Source organism: Miscanthus floridulus, chromosome 2 (genome assembly GCF_019320115.1).
Source record: "Miscanthus floridulus cultivar M001 chromosome 2, ASM1932011v1, whole genome shotgun sequence".
NCBI classification, from domain to species: Eukaryota; Viridiplantae; Streptophyta; class Magnoliopsida; order Poales; family Poaceae; genus Miscanthus; species Miscanthus floridulus.
Genome location: NC_089581.1, coordinates 173777637 through 173797214, shown reverse-complemented (window position 1 = coordinate 173797214; position 19578 = coordinate 173777637). Strand labels below are relative to the sequence as shown.

General features: G+C 44.9%; 1 protein-coding gene and 1 pseudogene across 1 annotated transcript; both read right to left on the bottom strand.

Moving 5' to 3' along the window:
• Window positions 1-22: 22 nt before the first annotated feature.
• On the bottom strand, window positions 23-8200 carry LOC136535750 (uncharacterized). Its single transcript, XM_066528133.1, has 13 exons — window positions 7906-8200; window positions 6525-7767; window positions 6078-6296; window positions 5750-5973; window positions 3802-3873; window positions 3629-3700; window positions 3276-3374; window positions 2586-2657; window positions 2408-2522; window positions 2162-2230; window positions 1156-1462; window positions 836-947; window positions 23-749 (listed from the first exon to the last, which is right to left on the bottom strand). Exons 1-13 carry the CDS (start codon window positions 8032-8034, stop codon window positions 330-332), a joined length of 3153 nt encoding a protein of 1050 aa, XP_066384230.1. The 5' UTR covers window positions 8035-8200; the 3' UTR covers window positions 23-329.
• Window positions 8201-9859: 1659 nt separating this feature from the next.
• On the bottom strand, window positions 9860-11346 carry LOC136537475 (uncharacterized; annotated as a pseudogene).
• Window positions 11347-19578: the final 8232 nt, after the last annotated feature.

Sequence of the window (19578 nt, the reverse complement as noted above, 5' to 3'; positions counted from 1 at the left end):
ATAGCATACTTAGGTACAATATTTCCTGCTATACCATAGGAACGTAAGTACATTGAAGGAAATAATAGGTTATGAGGAGTTGTTTCATACATATAAACTATATAAACAAAGACAGACTTGGCGTAATTTACAATATACAGAAAAATGTTTACAAAAACAAAGATATAACCCAAACCAGTCCACTTTGTACGTGAGATGGACTGGAAAATTGCACACAAGAAAAATTTCAGAAATGTCAAGCAAAAAAAAATATCCATGTTACGCCAGAGTTCACTCAAAGAATCTGAACCTTGTATTGACAAATCAACTCACAAGACACAAAACCCTAATCAGAACTTGGGTGGAGACCGGCTTCCAGATGCTTTAAAAGGTCCACTTGAATCGAATGGATCAGCATCATCAAAAGAGTCAAACCGGCCAAAATTTCGTGAGCTATTCCCTGTATCGAATCCTGATACATTCTCTCCTTTCGAGCTGCTAATGGAGTCAAACCTGGAGAAACGACTTTCCTGAGGGAAGAATCCAGTGTCTTGGGATCTGAAGGAATCAAACCTCCCAAAGTTATAAGAGGAGCTATCATCACGGCTTTCACCGAATTTTGGAGAGAATCCAGATGTGTATGCAGGAGAACTGGGAACAGAATCATCAAAGAATGAACTCCTCTTCTTTCCAAATACACTAGCGCCACTTGGAGAGCCTGCCTCGGACCCAAAGAAAGAGTTATGTGTGCCACCATGTTGGTCAGCCTCCTGTATTAAAACAGTTCATTAGAAACAGTAGGGAGAGATATACCACCCATATATCAGAACAAGAAACAAGAAACTGCATAGCTCACAATGTTCAGTGCAGTAGAACCCCAAACAGAGTCAGTATCTTGATCATCAAAGTTCCAAGAAGTTTCATCAGCAAACTTGTCACCAAAAACAGATTCAGAACCACCATGGTCACTGCATCAAAATAATAAGAGAGTTATTCTCATATGGGACACGAATATCCAGCACCTTTTTGAGAGAGAGCTATAAGTGTATGCAGTACAAACTATTCCAGCATCTTTTGAGAGAGCTATAAGTGTATGCAGTACAAACTACGGCAACATGCTCTAAGCGCCAGGGTCAGAAATTAGGATGCACATAAACACAAGGCTGAAACAAGTACCTGTAACTTTCTCTTTTGCTGGGAGATGAATCATGCATCCCAAAGCGGGAAGATTTAAATGGACTCCCTGAGGCACTTCTTCCAGCACTGCCAGGACTCCTCACAGATTCATCACCAAAATCATATGCAATTGCACTCTCAGCCACTAGATCACCTCCACTGTAACGCCTTTCTTCCTTGATATGACCATTAGAGGATGCAACAGGAGACATATCATCACCATCATCCCAAAGAGATGGCACTTTTCCATTTTCAGCAGAAACTGGGTTTTCCTGTATTGTACCATTATCCTTAACAATACCAAACCCTGTCATGTCATATGATTCCATCAGGAATATGATAAGATTAAATTGGAAATAAGAGGAAAAAGGTTATCCCAAGTGTAAGACACAAAATTAACAATAGCTCATGTCGTCAAAATCTATGTACAGTATATACCACACGAACAATGTTCTAACAACAGAAGGTAACTAGAACAGAGGCTGTGGCTTTGGTAAGTTCAATGAAAGGAACCTAAACAAGGATATCGTAGCAAAAGAATTTTATCTGCATAAATGACACTAATGAATTATATCAGCTACACAAATATCAGGTTTAGAAACAGTCAAGGTTGCTTATTTCAGGATATGGCTTTGCTAGTATATGTTAACAGGTGTAAGAGATATGAAATCTTTGTATAAAGGGCAGCCCCAGTGCACGTAGCTCCTGCTTGCGCAGGGTCAGGGGAAGGGTCCGACCACTTGGGTCTTTTGTACACAGCCTTTCCCTGCATTTCTGCAAGAGGCTATATGAAATCTTTGTATAAAAAAAGGGCGTACCCAGTGCAGAGAGCTCCCGCTCTGTGCGGGGTCTGGGTGTATCTCTTTCACAAATGTTTTTTTAAACAGTAGCATGACAAGCACTGGATTGCAAAACTCAGCCTACAGCCATGCAGAGTACTCCGATATATAAACAGACAATGACTAAAAGTAATCAGACAGAGGGGAATGCAATGGAAGTATTTAACCTTCATCTTCAAATTTATCCCAGTCTTCATCCCACTCAATGAGTCCCTCTTGAGGCCCAGGTTCCCAACCTATTAACAAATAAAGACAGAAACAATCAGGATGTGCAAATTATGAGTCTGAAGGTTGCAAGAAGTAAAATAAAATGATAACATGCAATTTGATCGCTAGTATCATAAAGATAGCATGAAGTTGGACTCTCAAGAATACTAAAATAAATAATAATATGAAGATGGAAAGCCAGGTACCGGAAGGAAGCTCAACTGATGCGGATGATTTGAATTGAAGTCCAAAGTGTTTGCACCGTTCACTAAGAGCCTTTTCCATCTCTTCTAATTGATATTGGATTCGATCGGCTCGAACCTAGGAAATCGCCAGTGTTATTGAGAGATTAAAAAATAAGTACCTAGCAAAGTAACAGTGTACCTGAAGCAAACCATCAACGCTTCCACCTTGTACCATTTTAATCAACGCATCATGCAGCTCAACTTTTCTCTCCTAAAAAAATCAATAAAGAACAAAGTCCAGTTTAAGACACAAATCCATCAAGAGAGCATAAATCAAGAAGGATGAAATGAATGTGAAACTAATGACAAGATCACAAATATTATGATAGTGAGACTGATGATAAGATCATAAAAAAAAATTACTCCCTCCAGCCACAGATAAGCAGCGTTTGAGATTCTGTTAAGCCAACCATTTCAAACTTTCATCCAAGACAAAAAAAAAGTAAATAAAATCTCTTCTTTCAAAGCATTTAATTAGAAGAGGGGGGAGGAGGGGTAAAGAGTGCAAACATCGCAATAGTATCCTCAATGGTCAAACAACATGAAGTATATTCCCCCCAGGACCTTGGACAAACAAAACAAAATGGAGGGAGTACTTTTTATGTCAAGTATGAATACTTAAAAATGATATGAGTATGTGTTTCAAAATATAGTTTCCCAAAAGCAATTTTTTTCCTAAGTTTTATAAACATTTTTTAACAAAAAAAAGTACTATTCAAAATTGTGTTCTGAGACCGTGCGGATGTCCAGACCATCATTTATTTGTGACTGGAGGGAGTATATGAACACTAATTTCTATCTATTTTTCTAAGGTGTAGAAAAGACAAACCTGAACATCACGATATGCAGCTTCTTCAACTGCTAGTTTGGAAGCTAACTCAGCTACTTGCTTGTACTTCTCTTCATATTTCTTAGCCAATGATTCCACCTGACACAAACCACAGTAAATTTGCTGGGGAAAACAGACAAAAGCTCAAACATGAATTTGCACCTCCCCAAGAATTTAGCAGTAAAAAAGGCTCATATAAGAAACTACAATGCTGGTCAACATAATGCGAGAAGCAATGTTCTGTACAATTAATTTGTGTGCCTCTGAGAATTTATCATCAAACAACAGATCAAAAGGAACAACTAGCCACCTACAATGATGGTATACATCACGTAATAAGTAGTGTTCTGTACCTCACGTTTATCAGAGGACGCCCTTTCTGTAATCTCATTCAGCCTATTGTCACACCGACTTTTATACAGGACCTTCAAGAAAATGAAAATAAAGGAATTAGAAAAATGATGAAAACAACTTTCAATTACAATGTCCAGTGACTTAACTACACCCAATTTGTAATTGTGCTTACAAGATCTTGCATCTTTGTGCGGTAATACTCCAGTTTCTCTCTAGAATCCAGGACCTGCTTCTCCACCTCAACCTTCAGTGTAAACGAGAGAGAAGGTTGAATTAAAAGAGAAATGTGTTTTGCAAGCACATAAGCGTTTACCCTATAATACAGAATCAAAAGCATAATTTGCATAAAACACATACCCCCCCCCCCCCCCCCCCCCCCTTCACCAAAAAAAAAGTATAAGGCATATTTTTGTTTCATTAGGACAAAACTTCTACTAACAATTACTCTATTAATATATCATTTTTGTGGCACCAAATCTTGATCATAAGTACTTTTGAACATGAAACTAAGAACACAACATTTTTTAAATATTAGCAAGTTGTATATGAGTATATACTAATAAAGTTTTTGTTGTTTTATTAACCTTTGATGTTCGAGTGTATGACTAGTCCCTTAGGGATAACAGCAATATATAGAGAATTCCTCATGGATGATATAGACCTAGAATATATGGGCCTTGACATACTTAGCATTTTCCAAAGAAACCAAAATATGATTTACATTTTTGGATAGAGGGAGTATGCAATGATTGCAACGATGGGAACAACTCAGCAAGCTCTTAATGCCATTCAAAAGGCAGTTGCTTGGAAATGAAGAAAAGGCTACCCAAAACAGTCAACTATAAAAAATGTTATAAACAGTCTCAGTAAAAAATGGCAGGAGCATAATTAAATTGATACGCATGCCTTGGAAATTTGTATCGCACAAAAGCACCACACTACAAAGGCTGTGTCATCAAAATCACTATTCGACATGCATGCATTGCCAATGCAGAGCTCTGACTGAGATTAGGGGAGGGGTGGCATGGGGTGGGCGGTGGGCAGCGAGGTCATCACAGTACGGGGGCGGTGGACGAGGCAGCGGCAGTTGAGTTCTCCATGCCCCGTGGCTGTTAGGGTTTTGGAGAAGGGTCTCCATGCACGGCGGCCTTAGAAGGGGGCAGCTGGGGGGCGGTGCTGGCGGGTTTAGGGGCGGCGGGGGACATCCGGTTGGGCAGAGTCGGCGGCGAGGGACATCCGGTTAGGGAAGGGCCGGGAAGGATCAGTGAGGATGGGCGGCAGGTGGGGAGGTCGGCGGCGGCTAGGGCGGTGGTCAAGGTGGTGGACAGAGGAGGAAGATAGGTGCAGGGGGAGAGAGAGAGAGAGAGAGAGAGAGAGAGAGAGAGAGAGAGAGAGAGAGGAGGAAGATGGGTTTGGAGAAAGGAGAGAGGAGAGAAGAAATCGTGTGCCGGTACCTCTCCCTATGCACATGCGCTGATTAAGAGGGTAGCTGCGTCATGGACTAATGTGATAGGGTGACACAAGTGAAAAGTGATAAGAACTAAATACTCCCTCCATTCCAAATTATAAGTCGCTTTGACTTTTTTGGTTCATCCATTTTGCTATGTATCTAGACATATTATTATATCTAGATGCATAGCAAAATGGATGTACCAAAAAAGTCAAAGCGACTTATAATTTGGAACGGAGGGAGTATGTACCTATCGACATCAAGCTCATTCATAACAGATGTTAGTAGGCATATTCTTCTAGAAATATTTAGGTTTGAAGTTTATATTGTATTGATTGTTTGAAGCATTCAACAGATCAACAATCCTGGTTACAGGTGACCATGACCCATTGAGAGGGGAAAAATCAAATATACAGAAGGCACAGCTCAGGTTGCGTTAAACCAGTCCGGACATGACACACATAATGACCCACACTTCAAATCCAGATCCCACCTATCCAAGGCACAGACATGAAGCTCTTCTAACGCATGGCTATACAGGCTAAACTAATTTAAAAGTGCATAAACTGGGTGAATTGAACACCACAGAGCCAGCCTGATCAAAATGGAACAGGAGTTGCAAAATGATCACCACTGGACAATTCAGGAAACAAGGATGGGGTCAACATACCTTCTTAGGAGCATCCACCACCTCCTGCACAGCCTGGTTCACTCCACTTTTGTCATCTTTGTTTCCTTGATTTACTACATGATTATCCATCCCAGGCATGTGAGATCTTGGTTGCCCTGGTCTGCTAGCCCCATCAGTTTGTGAATGCAAATGTGGTGGCAAGGGTGGCCGCACAACACCAGCAGGCACCCCAGGTGCTCCAAGGCCTCTTTGTGGTAATCCTCCTGACCCAAAATAAATTAGCTTGTGAGCAACAGACAAAAACAGGATGTCTTTATGCTTGGCTATGCCATGATAATTGCAAACCAGATGACAAGCAAAGTATTACCTTGATTCTGTTGCCATGATGGCCCATTGTATGCTGTTGAAGGCAAGCCTGTATCTCGTAACAGTGTCTCATCATGCCTAAGAGAGTCAGGAAGTGCCAGGGGAAGAGGAGTTCCAGCTCGGTGCCTCTCCATTAAATAAAGAGCAATGCAAAACTCTCTCAAAGAAAGCATGCCATCATTGTCTTGGTCAGACAAATCCCACACTTGCTTCAGGACCTCTGAAACGGTTAAAAGAACAACACATGCATTAGCCAATAGGTGTTTCATACTATGAGATATGTTTAGCGATCATAAAAAAAGAACCACAGGGGTGGAAAAAAGCTATAATGCTAACCAGCAATTTTAACAGTACGATAACATAGACTGAATCTAAGTTTGGAACAAAAACCTAAGTAAATGATAAATTTCATGATTAGGGTAGTGGAAAGTTGGTGATGATATCCCACCTCTTGGAAGCCGCCAACTGAGGAACAGAGTGCGAGCTTCTGCACCAGTTATTTTGCCATCTCTGTCCCTATCAACATCCCCAAAGACTTTCATGTACTTCTGGATGTCAGATTGAGTAATTTTCGGCCATTGGGGAGCTGAATTAGAAATCCCAGCAGAGCCAACAGGTGCAGTTGGAGCAGGACTGGGCTTTACGACAGGCTGAGTCTGTTGAGGTTGGCTGCTACCTTGCAAAGAACCAAACTGTGCGAGATTAGTCAGGTTCTGGGAGCCAGTTGGAGTGGGCATAAAACTGGATGAGCTCGGAATCGAGCTTGTCTGAGGTGCAGGTGCAGATACGCTTGGCTTCGACTGTGTAAGTGCAGAGAAGATGTCTGTGCTTGATCCAGAGCTGCTGGCAGGGCCATTTCCAGACAGTACCAAAGCTTTGGAATCCTGAGGCAACACAGCACTGTTGCTCTGCGGAGGCAATGGCGATGAAGACATTGCTTGTACCTGTTGTCCAGGTGCCATGCCTATTGTGCTAGGTAAACCTGGGCCAAATCCACCTCGTGTTGTCTGTGAAGGAGCAGCTCCTGGTATAGCTTGTGGAATGCCTCCCACTGAGGCAGCATTACCGCCTTGCCAACCGACAGATCCTCCCATGCTACCTCCACCGACCAAACCTTGATTGATTCCAGGCGCTTGAGCTTGAAATGAAGTTGCTGGAGCTCCAACTTGTGGCGGCCGCATGAAACCAGTACTAGAAGGTTGCTGTTGAGTAATTCCCAGGTTAGGAGGCTGCGGCTGCATTGCCCTTGGTCCAGCAAATTGACTTGCTTGAAGAGCACCACCCTGACTCGCAGCTGGCAGCATAGAACTGATCCCTTGGGGCCTTGGAGCAGCACCAGGGTTCACCTGCGGCATGCTAACTTGACTAGATGTCGGCATCATGCCGCTTCCCTGGGGCCTTGGTGTGGCAGCCGGATTCATCTGAGCCGTTCCAACCTGCCCTGGTGTGGGTGTCATCGCAGCACTCCCCTGAGGCCTAGGCGCCCCCGCAGCACCCATCTGTGCAGGAGCCGGCCCCGCGGCTATCTTGGGAGCTGGAATTCGAGCCGCAGCGGGACCATAGAGCGCCGACTGCACTATATCGGGCGTGAGCTGACGCCCGCTCTGCGCCACGGTGACCAGGCGCAGCGCGTTGAAGAATTCCGGGCGGCCGAGGAAGCCAGTCTTGTTCTGATCGGCGTGCATCCATACCTGCGCCCATCCCAAAAACACTCAACTCATTCGAATTCGCGGAGCAAGGGATCTAGTATGATTCACCGCTATCACACCTAAAATTGGACGCTCAAGTGTGCGAATGCGCGAATCGAAGGAAGGGTTTAAGGAGGGCACCTGGGCGAGGACTTGCTGCGGCAGGTTGGCGCCCTGGAAGAAGGCGACGGCCTCCTGACCGCTGATGCGGCCGTCCTGGTTCAAATCCGCGCGACGGAAGTATGCCTCGAAGGCCTCCGTCCCCGCCATCTCCGGGATCCGAGAGGGAGATCACGGCGGCGGGGGTGCGGCTTGGTGGATCTGCCAAGTCGGGCGGTGGAGATCTCGGGGGAGCGTGTCGCGGCGGGGCTGCAGGTGCAGGACAGGAGGCCCAGTGGTTGTGTTCTCCCCGCTGTCGTCGGTCGAGGTGGTGAGCGGGCAAATTTCTCAATTGTCCCCTTCGAGTTCTCAGTTTTTTTTAGCCGCTAAGGGCCTGTTTGGAACATAGTTTTTTTTTTTTTTTAAGAGAATTCCTTATTTGACACTGGGAAAATGAGTCGTTCCTTTCTTGGCCCTGAAATTTTCTTCGTTCCCTATTTGACACTCACTTCAACTTTCGTTCCTAATTTGACACTGTCGTCAAATCCGTTAGCCAATAGTGTTAACTGGCCGTTAAAAAGACGTTTTTGCCCCTAGAAAAAAAAGCGACGAAGCAAATTTGAGAGGAAAAAAAAAACCTGCGCCTTTTTTTTTGTAGCTGGGCGCATGCATCAGAGGCGGGCGCAGGTTTTTTTTCCTCTCAAATTTGCTTCGCCGTTTTTTTTCTAGGGGCAAAAACGTCTTTTTAACGGTCAGTTAACACCGTTAGCTAACGGATTTGACGGCAGTGTCAAATTAGGAACGAAAGTTGAAGTGAGTGTCAAATAGGGAACGAAGAAAATTTCAGGGCCAAGAAAGGAACGACTCATTTTCCCAGTGTCAAATAAGGAATTCTCTCTAGTTTTTTTATACGAATTTTGGAGGATTTCATTCCTCGGGAAAGAAAGCCCGTGACTACGTTTGAAACATAGGATTTGTAGTTTTCGTTCTGGAGGAAAGGCTTCTAGCTACGTGTGTTTCACGGGAAATAAAACATCCACCATGACCCAAGGGAAAGCTTCTCTCTCGTTTTCTCCGTCGCCTCTCTCTCTCTCACTCCTTCCTCCTGCCATGGTGATTGAACCCTAGAGAAATTTGGCACGAACAGGTGGAGATGGCAAACCAGCAGCAGCGAATCGACCCATCCCCACGAAATCCCCCTCTCCCCGCTTCGTCTCTCCCTGCAACTCCATCGGTGCAGGGGCTTGATGTCCACCAATCTGGAGGAAGTCAAGAAATCCACGAACCAGGTAGGATTTGATGCAACTCCATGTAGTGTCGCCAGGAGAGAAGGGGTTTGTTCCACGGCCGTGCCTAGGACTACTACTTGGCTGCTTGCTCTGTGTCTTTCAACTACTTTTGTCAGCCTGATCTACTTGTGCATGGGTTGCTGTCTTGCCCTTTTTGTTTTTGTCAGCCTGTGTTCCATCGATTATTATTGTTGTACATATAGGTCCTTTCCGGAATTCCGGTGGCTTGCTTCCCCTTCAAAAGTAGTTTTATTTTGCCCTCGTTTTGGATCTGGATCCGAATTTGTGGATCTGGCAACACATGTTCTATTTAAAGATCTGATCTATGGAGTCCTTTTATCTTTTCCCTAAGTTTATGTAATAGATGTTATTTTTGTGTGCTTGTAACTAGGAAGCACTCTCTCCGGTTACTTTTATAGCAGTTAGCACAAGGAGATAGCACTTACGTTTTGTATATTATGCCTCTAGATTTTTTTTCTCCTGGTAGGATCTCTAATATCTATTATTTAACTTATTTTAAAACTGGAATTTTCATCATGTTTGTCATAGGCACCTCAAAGAATAGAGCTAAGTGGAATCACCAGAGGAGGCTATATCTTATTGAACTCTTAAAAATCCATGACGTGCCTAGATTTCGGACACACAATGCATGGAGTAAGGATGCTTGGACTAGTATTGTGGCATGGAGTAAGGATGCTTGTCGTTCTCTATTGGACAAGTGAAACAAAAGGAGCAGGATATGAAAAAAGAATTTCGTACCATAAAAGATTTGGTGGCAGAAAGTGGTTTTGGCTGGGATTCCGATAGAATGATGGTGACGGCACCACCAGATGTTTGGGCAGCAATGGAGGCACGCAAGTTGTTAAATGCTGGCACATCATTACTGTATTGGTCATCTCCTTCTGGTACATCAGTCATGTTGCTTTGATTGATATCTGTGGTAGCACCATGTACCAAACTAGCATCTCCATTGTGTAACCGAATGAAATTGTGTGTTAAACAACAAGCTACAGAGATATCAACATATGTCTCTATGGCATATGCTGAAGCAGCTTTTAGTATAGGGTACCTCATTTTTAATACACCAATAGCTCTCTCTATATGATTCCGTAGTTGTGCATGCCGAAGGTTGAATAATTCCTTTGGATTTTGTGGTTTTTGACCTACTCATCCTTGTTCTTGTAAGTGGTATCTAGTCCCACGGTATGGAGCAAGAAATTATGGTGTATTTGCATAGCCTGCATCTATAAGGTAGAATTTACCAGAGGGGGACACTAAATCCATGGTTAAGTGCATCCTGTAGAACTCTTGTATCAGAAGCAGACCCCTCCCAACCGGCATGGACATGCACAAATTTTAGATCGAAATCACATGCAACCATCATGTTGTGTGATAGACCTTGCTTTCTATTTCTACATGGTTCTTGTTTTGCAACAGGAATAGTCATTGGAATATGAGTGCCATCGATAGCTCCAATACAGTTCTGTATATATATTAATGAAGTCAATATAAAAGGCCCACTTTACATGTATTAAATATAATTAAATTGACATGAAAGTGAACTATTTTTTTGATTACCTGAAAGTATGAAGAAAATTTAGGCTGCCTTAATATACGATGTGGGTGTGGAGAAGGCAAGCATATGTAGTGGCATGTGAGTTGTGTAAGTGCATTGAGCACTACTGCAAAGTGACGGCTAATTGTTTCCCCACTATGTTGGAATTGATCTTGTAATACTTGATTGCTTGCATTTTTTGATACTGCATAAAGGAATATAGCTAATTGCTCTTCCACCGAGACATACCTTGAATCAACAAGTCCTTTTTCACGCAATCTTCGAACCAGAGCTCGGAAAATCTCTCTCTCCATATGGGATCGCCTTTGGCATAAGACTTCATGCTCATTTAGTGTTTCATCAATAAATGTGGCTCCATTCTGGACTAATGTATGTATGGCTTGCCTTTGTGGTGATTGGGATGAACTAGCTTCTTGTAAGGTAGGGAGTACGAAGAGAAAAAATTCCTCTTCATTTTTTGATCTACGCTGGTAGCTTGAATCCATAGAAAGAAATGCTATTGTCTGTGATGGATGGATGAGAGAATGGCAAAGTTATTATATTGCTGGACAACACACAATGCTGACCCGACAAGCTTATATATAGCAGGAGCAGCAGGGTGATGTAGCAATGCCAGGGTAAAAAAAAAGCAGACCAGCAACGCCACTTGCAGGGCTCCAACGGCTAACTTAGCCAACGGCTATTTCCTCCTTGCATGGGAAAACGTGAATGTTCAAAATTTTCCTGCAATCCAAATAGCAAACTTCAAGTATTCCTCTGTTTTAGATTCCTGCGGTTTTTCGCTTTATACTACATCATATTCCTATGTTTTTTTTCTATTCCTCTGTTTTCTATTCCTGCGTTCCAAACAGGCCCTAAAAATACAAAAATACTATACAACACATGTTTTAGCACGCACAAAAAACACTGGATTTTTTTACCTATGACATCTAGGGCCCAGAGGAATTAAAAATAGAAGGAAATTGAAGACCGCAGAGAGACGAGGCAGCCTGACTCTGACAACGCGCGGTGGATGCGCGGACAAGTACGTACCGACGACCATGGCGGCGAAGACGCCGGTGAAGACGAAGAGAAAGGTGAGGACAAGCTTGGCCAGCACGGTGAACACGCAGCCGACGTCTAGGTGTCGTCGTGGTCGAACGAATCGACGAGCTTGTTCACGAGCTTCGCCGTGGATGAATGAATTATTGTGAGGAGGAGCCTTATCGCTCCTGTTGTTCGCGGGGAGGGCAAAGCGGGTGCGTGTGGGGTAAAATCACATGATCTTGTGATTTGTTTTTTTATAGAAAAAATTGTTTCTTGTGATTTGTGATCTGTGGATCTGTGATCTTATGATTTGTGATTGTGTGGAGGTTGGAAGTAGAAGAAGGGTGGAAGCTGTTGGATCTTAATCCTATGGTGAAAAAAATTTATATGTTGAAACTGCATAAAACACATGGTTGTGCAGTAGACAAACTCAAAAATTAAGGAAAAATTAAATATTTATCATCCTTCTAGTTGGCACTCCATCAGTTGCCACCTTTAGAATGACACTTAAAGATTTGCCACCTGAATGGTGTTAGGTGTTTTGTTTTTGTTATTTTTTGCATCGTGGCAGTCCAGATCAGCCTGCCACGGTGGATCGGACAGGGGGAAAGGCATCCCTGCCCATGGCTCGTTTATGCCCTGAGTCCGGCCCCATAGGTTAGCTCGTCCCCGTTCATTCCCCACCGTCACCCTCCTCTTCCCTATTCCCCTCTCCCGAGCTGAGCTCCGCGGCGACCGCGACGACGACACTCGAATCCGGCAACGACAGTGGCCCCTGCTCGTTCGAACTCGATGGATGTGCAGTTTCCCAAGCGCTTCGAGCGCTGGGCAGGTTAGTGAGGCCATTCCCCCCTTTCTTATGCCAAACTAGGGTTAGGGTTCCACGATAATTTCTACATATTTTGCTTGAACTCGTCCCATTTCTTTGTTGTTCATTCGTTGGCGGGTGATGTAGTTGGCGCTGGCTCCAAATCTGTGACCATGAATCCCCACCTGTACGGCTGCCCCCTTGGTAAGTCCTGCTCTTTCCCTTCCACTTTGGGTAATAGATTGTCTGCAGTTGGGAAATTGTCTAACTGTGGAATGTTTTTATGTTCACATTCATGCCAGGATCGAACTTGGCAATGTGTTTAGATTAGTTCTTAAGATTTCTAAGTACACCGCTGATGTTGAATATGGTCTGGTAGAAATGGTTGATGAAAGCTCTAGTTTAGTTTTGGTGAATTGATGAAACCCTAAGTGCTAACCTAGTATATCTAAGTGATCTTGAGATAGGTAGCACATTCCAAGTAATGGAGCAAGTGGTGAAGATCATGATGATGGTGTGACAATGGTGATGATCAAGTGCTCAACTTGGAAAAGAAGAAAGAGAAAAACAAGAAGCTCAAGACAAAGGTAAAACTTGATAGGAGCTTTTTGGTTTAATGATCGAGACACTTAGCGAGTATGATCACATTTAGGATCGATAGCCGTACTATTAAGAGGGGTGAAACTCATATCGAAATGCGGTTATCAAAGTGCCACTAGATGCTCTAACTCATTGCATATGCATTTAGATATGGTGGAGTGCTAACACCCTTGAAAATATTTTGTGGAAATATGCTAACACACGTGCACAAGGTGATACACTTAGTGGTTGGCATATTTGAGCAAGGGTGGAGAAGTTGGTGAAATGAAGGAGGTGTTTTTCACTATCAAATAGTGACCGGACGCTGAGTTCGAAGTGACTGGACTCAGGGTTCTAGCGTCCGGTTAATTATAAAATCGTTGCATGCTCAGGCTCGGTCTGGTGGTTGATCGGGCGCTGCACAGTCTTTGTGACCGAATGCGTAGGGCCTGCGTCTGGTCACAGACGACATACACTGACGCAAGCATCAAAGCGAGGTAGTGGTGGCCGGACTCACCAACACGTCCAGTCATACGTGACCTGACATGTCCGATCGCAATTTTGCCTCTCTAGATGCTTACTAGAAGTGACCAGACTCCAAGCAAGGGTGCGTCCAATCATCTCCGTAGTGCGTCCAATCGTGACTTAAAGCGCGTGGGAATGGCTACTAGCCGTTGGCATCATGTGGCTGGCATTTGAAGCAGGGGGACACATGCCGCAAATCCAAGGACCGGACGTTAGGGTCCTGCGTCCGGTCGACTTGATCAGTGCGTCTGGTCGTGTCATGGAAGCTAACAGCAGAGAGCCAACGGCTCTATTTCAAGGGAACGCCTATATAAGGCATTTGACTGGCTGTAGCTCACTCTCTTAGCCATTTACATTTATATGGCAACCTTGTGAGCTTAGCCAAAGCCCTCCCACTCATCTTAGTCATAGATTCATCATCTTTGTAAGATTTAAAGTGAATCCAAGTGCATTGCTTGAGTGATTGCATCTAGGGGCACTTGGTGTTCATATTTCGCTACGTGATTCACTTATTACTCTTGGTGGTTGTCGCCACCTAGACGACTTGGTGCAGCGAGGATCGTCGAGCGGAGGAAGATGTTTGTCTCTGGCTCCGATCGTAGTGATTGTGAGGGGTTCTTGACTTTTTCCCAGTGGAGAGCCAAAAGATACTCTAGTAGATTGCTCATGGCTTGTGCGATCCTCATCTTGTGTTGGTTGTGCAGCACCCTATTGAGAGTTTGGCATGTGATGCTAATTAGCGCGTGAACCTCCAAGTGAGTGAATCACCACAACGAAGACTAGCTTACCGGTAAGCAAGTGAACCTCAGTAAAAAAATCTTGTGTCATCTCGTCCGAGGATTTCTTGGTATTCATTGTGATTGATTGGCTCCATCATTGTGATTGGCTCAATTCCTCTACACGGCGGTATAATCATCACATCCCCTACCTTATATTTACATTTCTAGTGTTGCTTTGCTCTTTAGTGTAATTAGTTTTGAGAGCAAGCTTGTGCAAGGTCTAGTGGTTAGTGTGGATCTTTAGTTAGTTTTTTAGAGCACACTAACTTAGTGTAGTGACATAGCCATTGCGTGCTTAGAGATTATAGACACTAGAATTGTGGTAGGTGACTTGCATTTTAGTAGGCTAGCGCAACACTCGTTGTGCTGTTTGATTGTCTAACATCTTTGCTAAGTCTTGTTTTAGAAATTTTTAATTGGCTATTCACCCCCCCTCTAGCCATTAGGACATTTCAATTGACCAAAAGCACGAGTTGTGGCTAGATAGGAGTCTTGGATATAGTCTAGCTCAGTTCTATGAGGATGTGGCTACAAAGATTATATGGGGACCTAGCCAGACATTGGCAATCTGGGTTTTGGACAGTGATACTGGCTCTAAATGGAAAATTAGAAGGATGACCAATGGCAGCAAATGATAGAAGAGAAATGGGATGAAAGGATGGCACACATTGCTGTGGAGGTTACTACCAAAGTTGGATATGAGAACAGAGAGAGTTCAATGGCATCTAAGGTTAGCAACACTGCTAATCTTGCTAGATCTAGTGTTACCACTGCCAGTGTTGATGGGGCTTCGTCTACTAGAACTAATGCAGAAGGCATTGGTGATACATGTTTCTCTCCACCACAAGATGGTGATGAGCTAGTTTCAGTAGACTGGGCTACACTGACCATCATAGCAGAAGAAGCTAAAGATGGTGAGGCCAATGCAATAACCGAGGAGGAAGTAGTCTATGAGGCAATGGGTTTCAAAGTAGCTGATGAGAGGGCTGAGCAAGCTGCTAGAGAGGAAATTCCCATCCTAGCCATGACTAGTGAGCTTCAAGGAGAGATGGATGAGGCTACAATTCCTTTGATGACACAGATGATGCTGAGCCTATTAATGATAGGGATAGAGACAATCCTGATATGTCAGTTGGCACACACTATTTCTGTATGTGTGACTTTAGGTTGGCAGTAAAATAGCATGCTATTGTCAATGAATTTGAGCTTAGGACTGAGAAGTCTGATAAAAAGGGGTTTAGGGGATTCTACAAAGCAGCAAGATGCCCATGGATTATTAGAGCTAGGACTCAGCATGATAAGAGTGCCAGGGTACTATTTTGAACTAACTGTTTTTTCTTTCACAATGTATTTATTTGTTGTGCACTTGTTTATTTAACTGAGAAGATTTCTTACACTCTGTGTTTTGTTGTGCAGATTCAGATCAACAATCTTGTTCACAACTGTCCATCTAGAGCAAGGGTTGTTGGTAGGATGGCCTCTATTAATTGGGTATTAGAGAGAGCGTAGGCGAAAGCATAGGCGGTGGTGGTATTGCCAAACCCGAAAGGGTATGGGGATGGTGTCATTGCCGGGCTTTGCTCTGCCAGAGTTGGCTCCTCAGGAGGTGGCGGGCCAGAGCTTGATGATGGGGCATCGCTGCATGCCACCGGCCTTCTTCCCTTGCCTAGGCTTAAGCTAGACAGGTCCCCAACCAGGGACTCCGTACCAACAGCCGGGCATGGGGTACCGGCGGAGCGCGGTGCGTCACCCTGAGCTTGCGTGGTGTTGGGGTGGTCCTGCTCGTGCTATACCTAGCGAGTGTGACAAGAGCGGCGGCCTGGGTGCTGCCTGCGCCTGGGCTGCTAGTGCGTGGTGTCGTTCTCGGTCGGTGGGGCTCTGGGTGTGAGGAGTACCATATCGTACTCACATCCTAGAGACATAAACTCTAGGCTCCCGAACCAGATCACCGTGCCGAGTCGTAGTGGTCGTACGGGGTCTACCATCTGAAACTTGTTGGGACGACGAAGCTGACACGCAGTAGAGGCCCTACCTGGTGCGCTAACTGTTGGTATTTTGGACCGGCGGGCCCTCAACCAACTAGTGAAAATGTACTACGTGCTCCTAATCTTGGATGGTGATGCAAAGAGACATAAGGTTTATACCGGTTCAGGCAATAGGTGCCCTACGTCCAGTCTAAGAGATCGATATTATATTCCTTGCACCGAAGTGCTTGTAGTAGGGGGGTTACAAGCAGGGTGAGAGAGGGAGCTAGTCCCATGTCTCTACATGGAGTGGTGTGGATTGCTTGAGATGTTGATCTCAGACAGCGAGGAAGCGTGCGTGTTACAGAGTGTGGAGTGTGTGTTTGTCTGAGCGTCTAAGTCTAGCTTTTGTCTATGATCCTCTATCCGTCCGTGCCCTTCTCCCCTAGAAACGGCCCCGGTCTCCCCCTTTTATAGTTGAAGGGGGGACAGGGGTGATACATGTGTTTGCTATGTGGCGTCCTGTGAGCGGAGGTGGTGTTTTCGAGCCCTGTAACTTGTCGCTGTGGCGACATGGTCGACGGAGCGGTCTTTGTCCTTGATGCACTGGAGCGACACGCCGGTCACGCCCGATCCTATGCGACGTGGGAGCTCTAGTGATAGCTTGACGCAGGGCATGGCAGACGACGTATCGGTCGCTGTGTGTTGATAGTGTAAAGAGCCGAGGCTCAGTTGGTGCCAAGGCCGAGCCATCGTAGGGGGCTCGGTGGGCGCGAATCCCGAGGCTGCCAAGACCCTGAAGTGGATTGCCGAGGCCTGGAGGGAGCAGTTGGTCCTATACACTGATTCCGAGGCTATAGTGACCCGGACTTGACTCCCCATGCTGCGTTGTTCCTAGAGCAGGGGTTAGGTAGCATAGTGCAGTGCGGGCATCGGTCGTGGGCATAGTACTGAGCACAGTGGCCGGTAACCCCTGCCCCATCCTGTCCCGGACGACATGGTGTTGATGCGACTTCCCGTCTCATCAGCCGCTCTGCTGTGTCGAGCCATCGTTCGGCTGATGTCGTGGGAGTGGTTGGTCGCATTAGTTGGACGTGACATTCTGTCAGGGAAATCGGTCGAGGTGGAGGCGATGGGGTTGTTGCCGAGCCGGCCTCAAGCGAGGTGGAGAATCGACACCTCGTCCGAGGCCTTACGTGCGGGGCCTCGAGCGAGATGGAGAATCGGTTCCCCATCAGAGGACTTATGTGCGAGGCCTCGAGCGAGACAAAGAATCGGTTCCCCATCCGAGGCCTTACGTGTGAGGCCTCGAGCGAGGCAGAGAATCAGTACTCCATCCGAGGCCTTACGGTTGGGGCCTCGGACGAGTCAGAAAACTGTTCGCGGTGGGCCGAGCGATCCAGCTGAGCCTCGGCCAACGTGGGGGTTAGCCGGTGGTTGTCTCTTGGCTTTGATTTTGACAGGGTCTAAGCGATTTTTTTGGCTTTTGCTTAGGGGACCTTTTTTGTGGTACCCGATAGACCCCTTCCTATGTTAGTTGTTTGCATTAATGCATCCAAGGGACTTGAAGCAGCAATCAGGCAAGTTTTTCCATGGGCAGAACAGAGGGAGTGTTTTAGACATCTAATGGAGAACATGAAGAAGTACTACACTGAAGAGATTTATGGTAAAAATATGTGGCCTGCAACTAGGGCATACTCTCCACACAGGTTCAAGTACTTTTTTGACAAGGTTTTGGCAGCAAGGCCAGGAGTAAATAAGTTGCTACAAGAGCACCATAGTCTACTGTGGGCAAGAAGTAAATTCAGTGTAGACATCAAATGTGACTACATTAACAACAACCTAGCAAAGTCTTGGAATGCTTGGATCAAGGAATTGAAGGATCTGCCTCCAAACTATTTGGTAGATGCTTTGAGGGAGAAGTTAGTGGTACTCTTTGAGAAAAGGAGGAGGATCTCCAGGGCCTTATCCTCTGGCATACTGCCTACTGTGATTCACCAGCTGAATGCAACATCTAAGAGGCTAGGGCACCTTAAGGTCACCAAAGGACATCCTGAACAGGCAGAAGTCACTGAAATTTATAAGGATGAAGAGGTGAGAAGGCATGTTGTATATCTAACTGTTAAATGGCCCTTGGTGTAAGTCTGTTGGCCAAAAATGTTAAATGACCCTTGGTGTAAGTCTGTTGGCCAAAACTATTAAATGGCCCTTACTTTGATAGCCATGAAACCCTGCTGGATGGTAACTTTAATATCAATGCTCTATTTAGCTAATGGTTTGGCTTTCCTATGGATGTTTCATATATATTTGATGTGGCTGTTTCATACTTGATGTGGATGTTTCATACTTCATGTCCATGTTTCATACATATTTGTTGTCATCCTGTCAAGGTTTCAAAAACCTATAAACACACAAGTGCTGAAGCAACAACCGAAATGCAATGCTTCCATTGACACTATGCTTAGATCATTACAAAAGGGCAAATAATTTGCCATTGTTCTTACATCATTACAAAAGGGCAACAAACTACCACTTCCAACATCTAGTTAACTACATCTAAATGCACCATCTACTTGGCTCCAACTGCAAGGTACGTGATCACATCACCAAGAAAAACTGCAAAAACAAACATTAAAAGGTTGAACTTCCACATCAAATCATCCATCTTTGTCTGAAGTTTTGTCTCCTTTGTAGCATCCTTCTTTGTCTCCACCTTCGTTTCTCTGTTCCCAGATGTTGCATCTGCTCCCTCGACATCTTCATCGACAATCTCCAGAGCAAGGGATGTGCGGATACTGACAATGCCTAGCTTTTTCAGTTCAACCAAATACTCTCTTTGAAATTTGTAGAACCCGCAGAGTTTAGGAAACTACAACAGAAAAAGGGAATTAGGGCATTAACCCTAGCTCACACAGAGAAGGAGGGATGGATGCTAAAAATAATCAGATGCTTAGCCCATTGCGCGGGCACTTGAAGAACACACGCAGGTAGTTCTTGGTCGTCTCCTTCCCTAAGCGCCTCTCTATCACCCTCGCTAGCCTGCAATCAGTGCATGGGACCAAGGGGAGCCCAATTTCATCCCCAAGTGAAAACTCCTCCACATGCAACCTTGAGCTTGATTCCGAGACGAGGTGTAGAACCATCCTCGACGCTCCACTTCCACCAGACT

What these genes read in the sequence shown, in the direction of transcription:
- LOC136535750 (XM_066528133.1), bottom strand. Translation starts at nt 8,034, where the DNA reads ATGGCGGGGACGGAGGCCTTCGAGGCATACTTCCGTCGCGCGGATTTG. An exon ending in AGCAAAAGAGAAAGTTACAG is followed by an intron (nt 948 to 1,155) that starts GTACTTGTTTCA and finishes ATTTTGATGCAG; the next exon opens with TGACCATGGTGGTTCTGAAT. An exon ending in GTTCTACTGCACTGAACATT is followed by an intron (nt 750 to 835) that starts GTGAGCTATGCA and finishes GTTTTAATACAG; the next exon opens with GAGGCTGACCAACATGGTGG.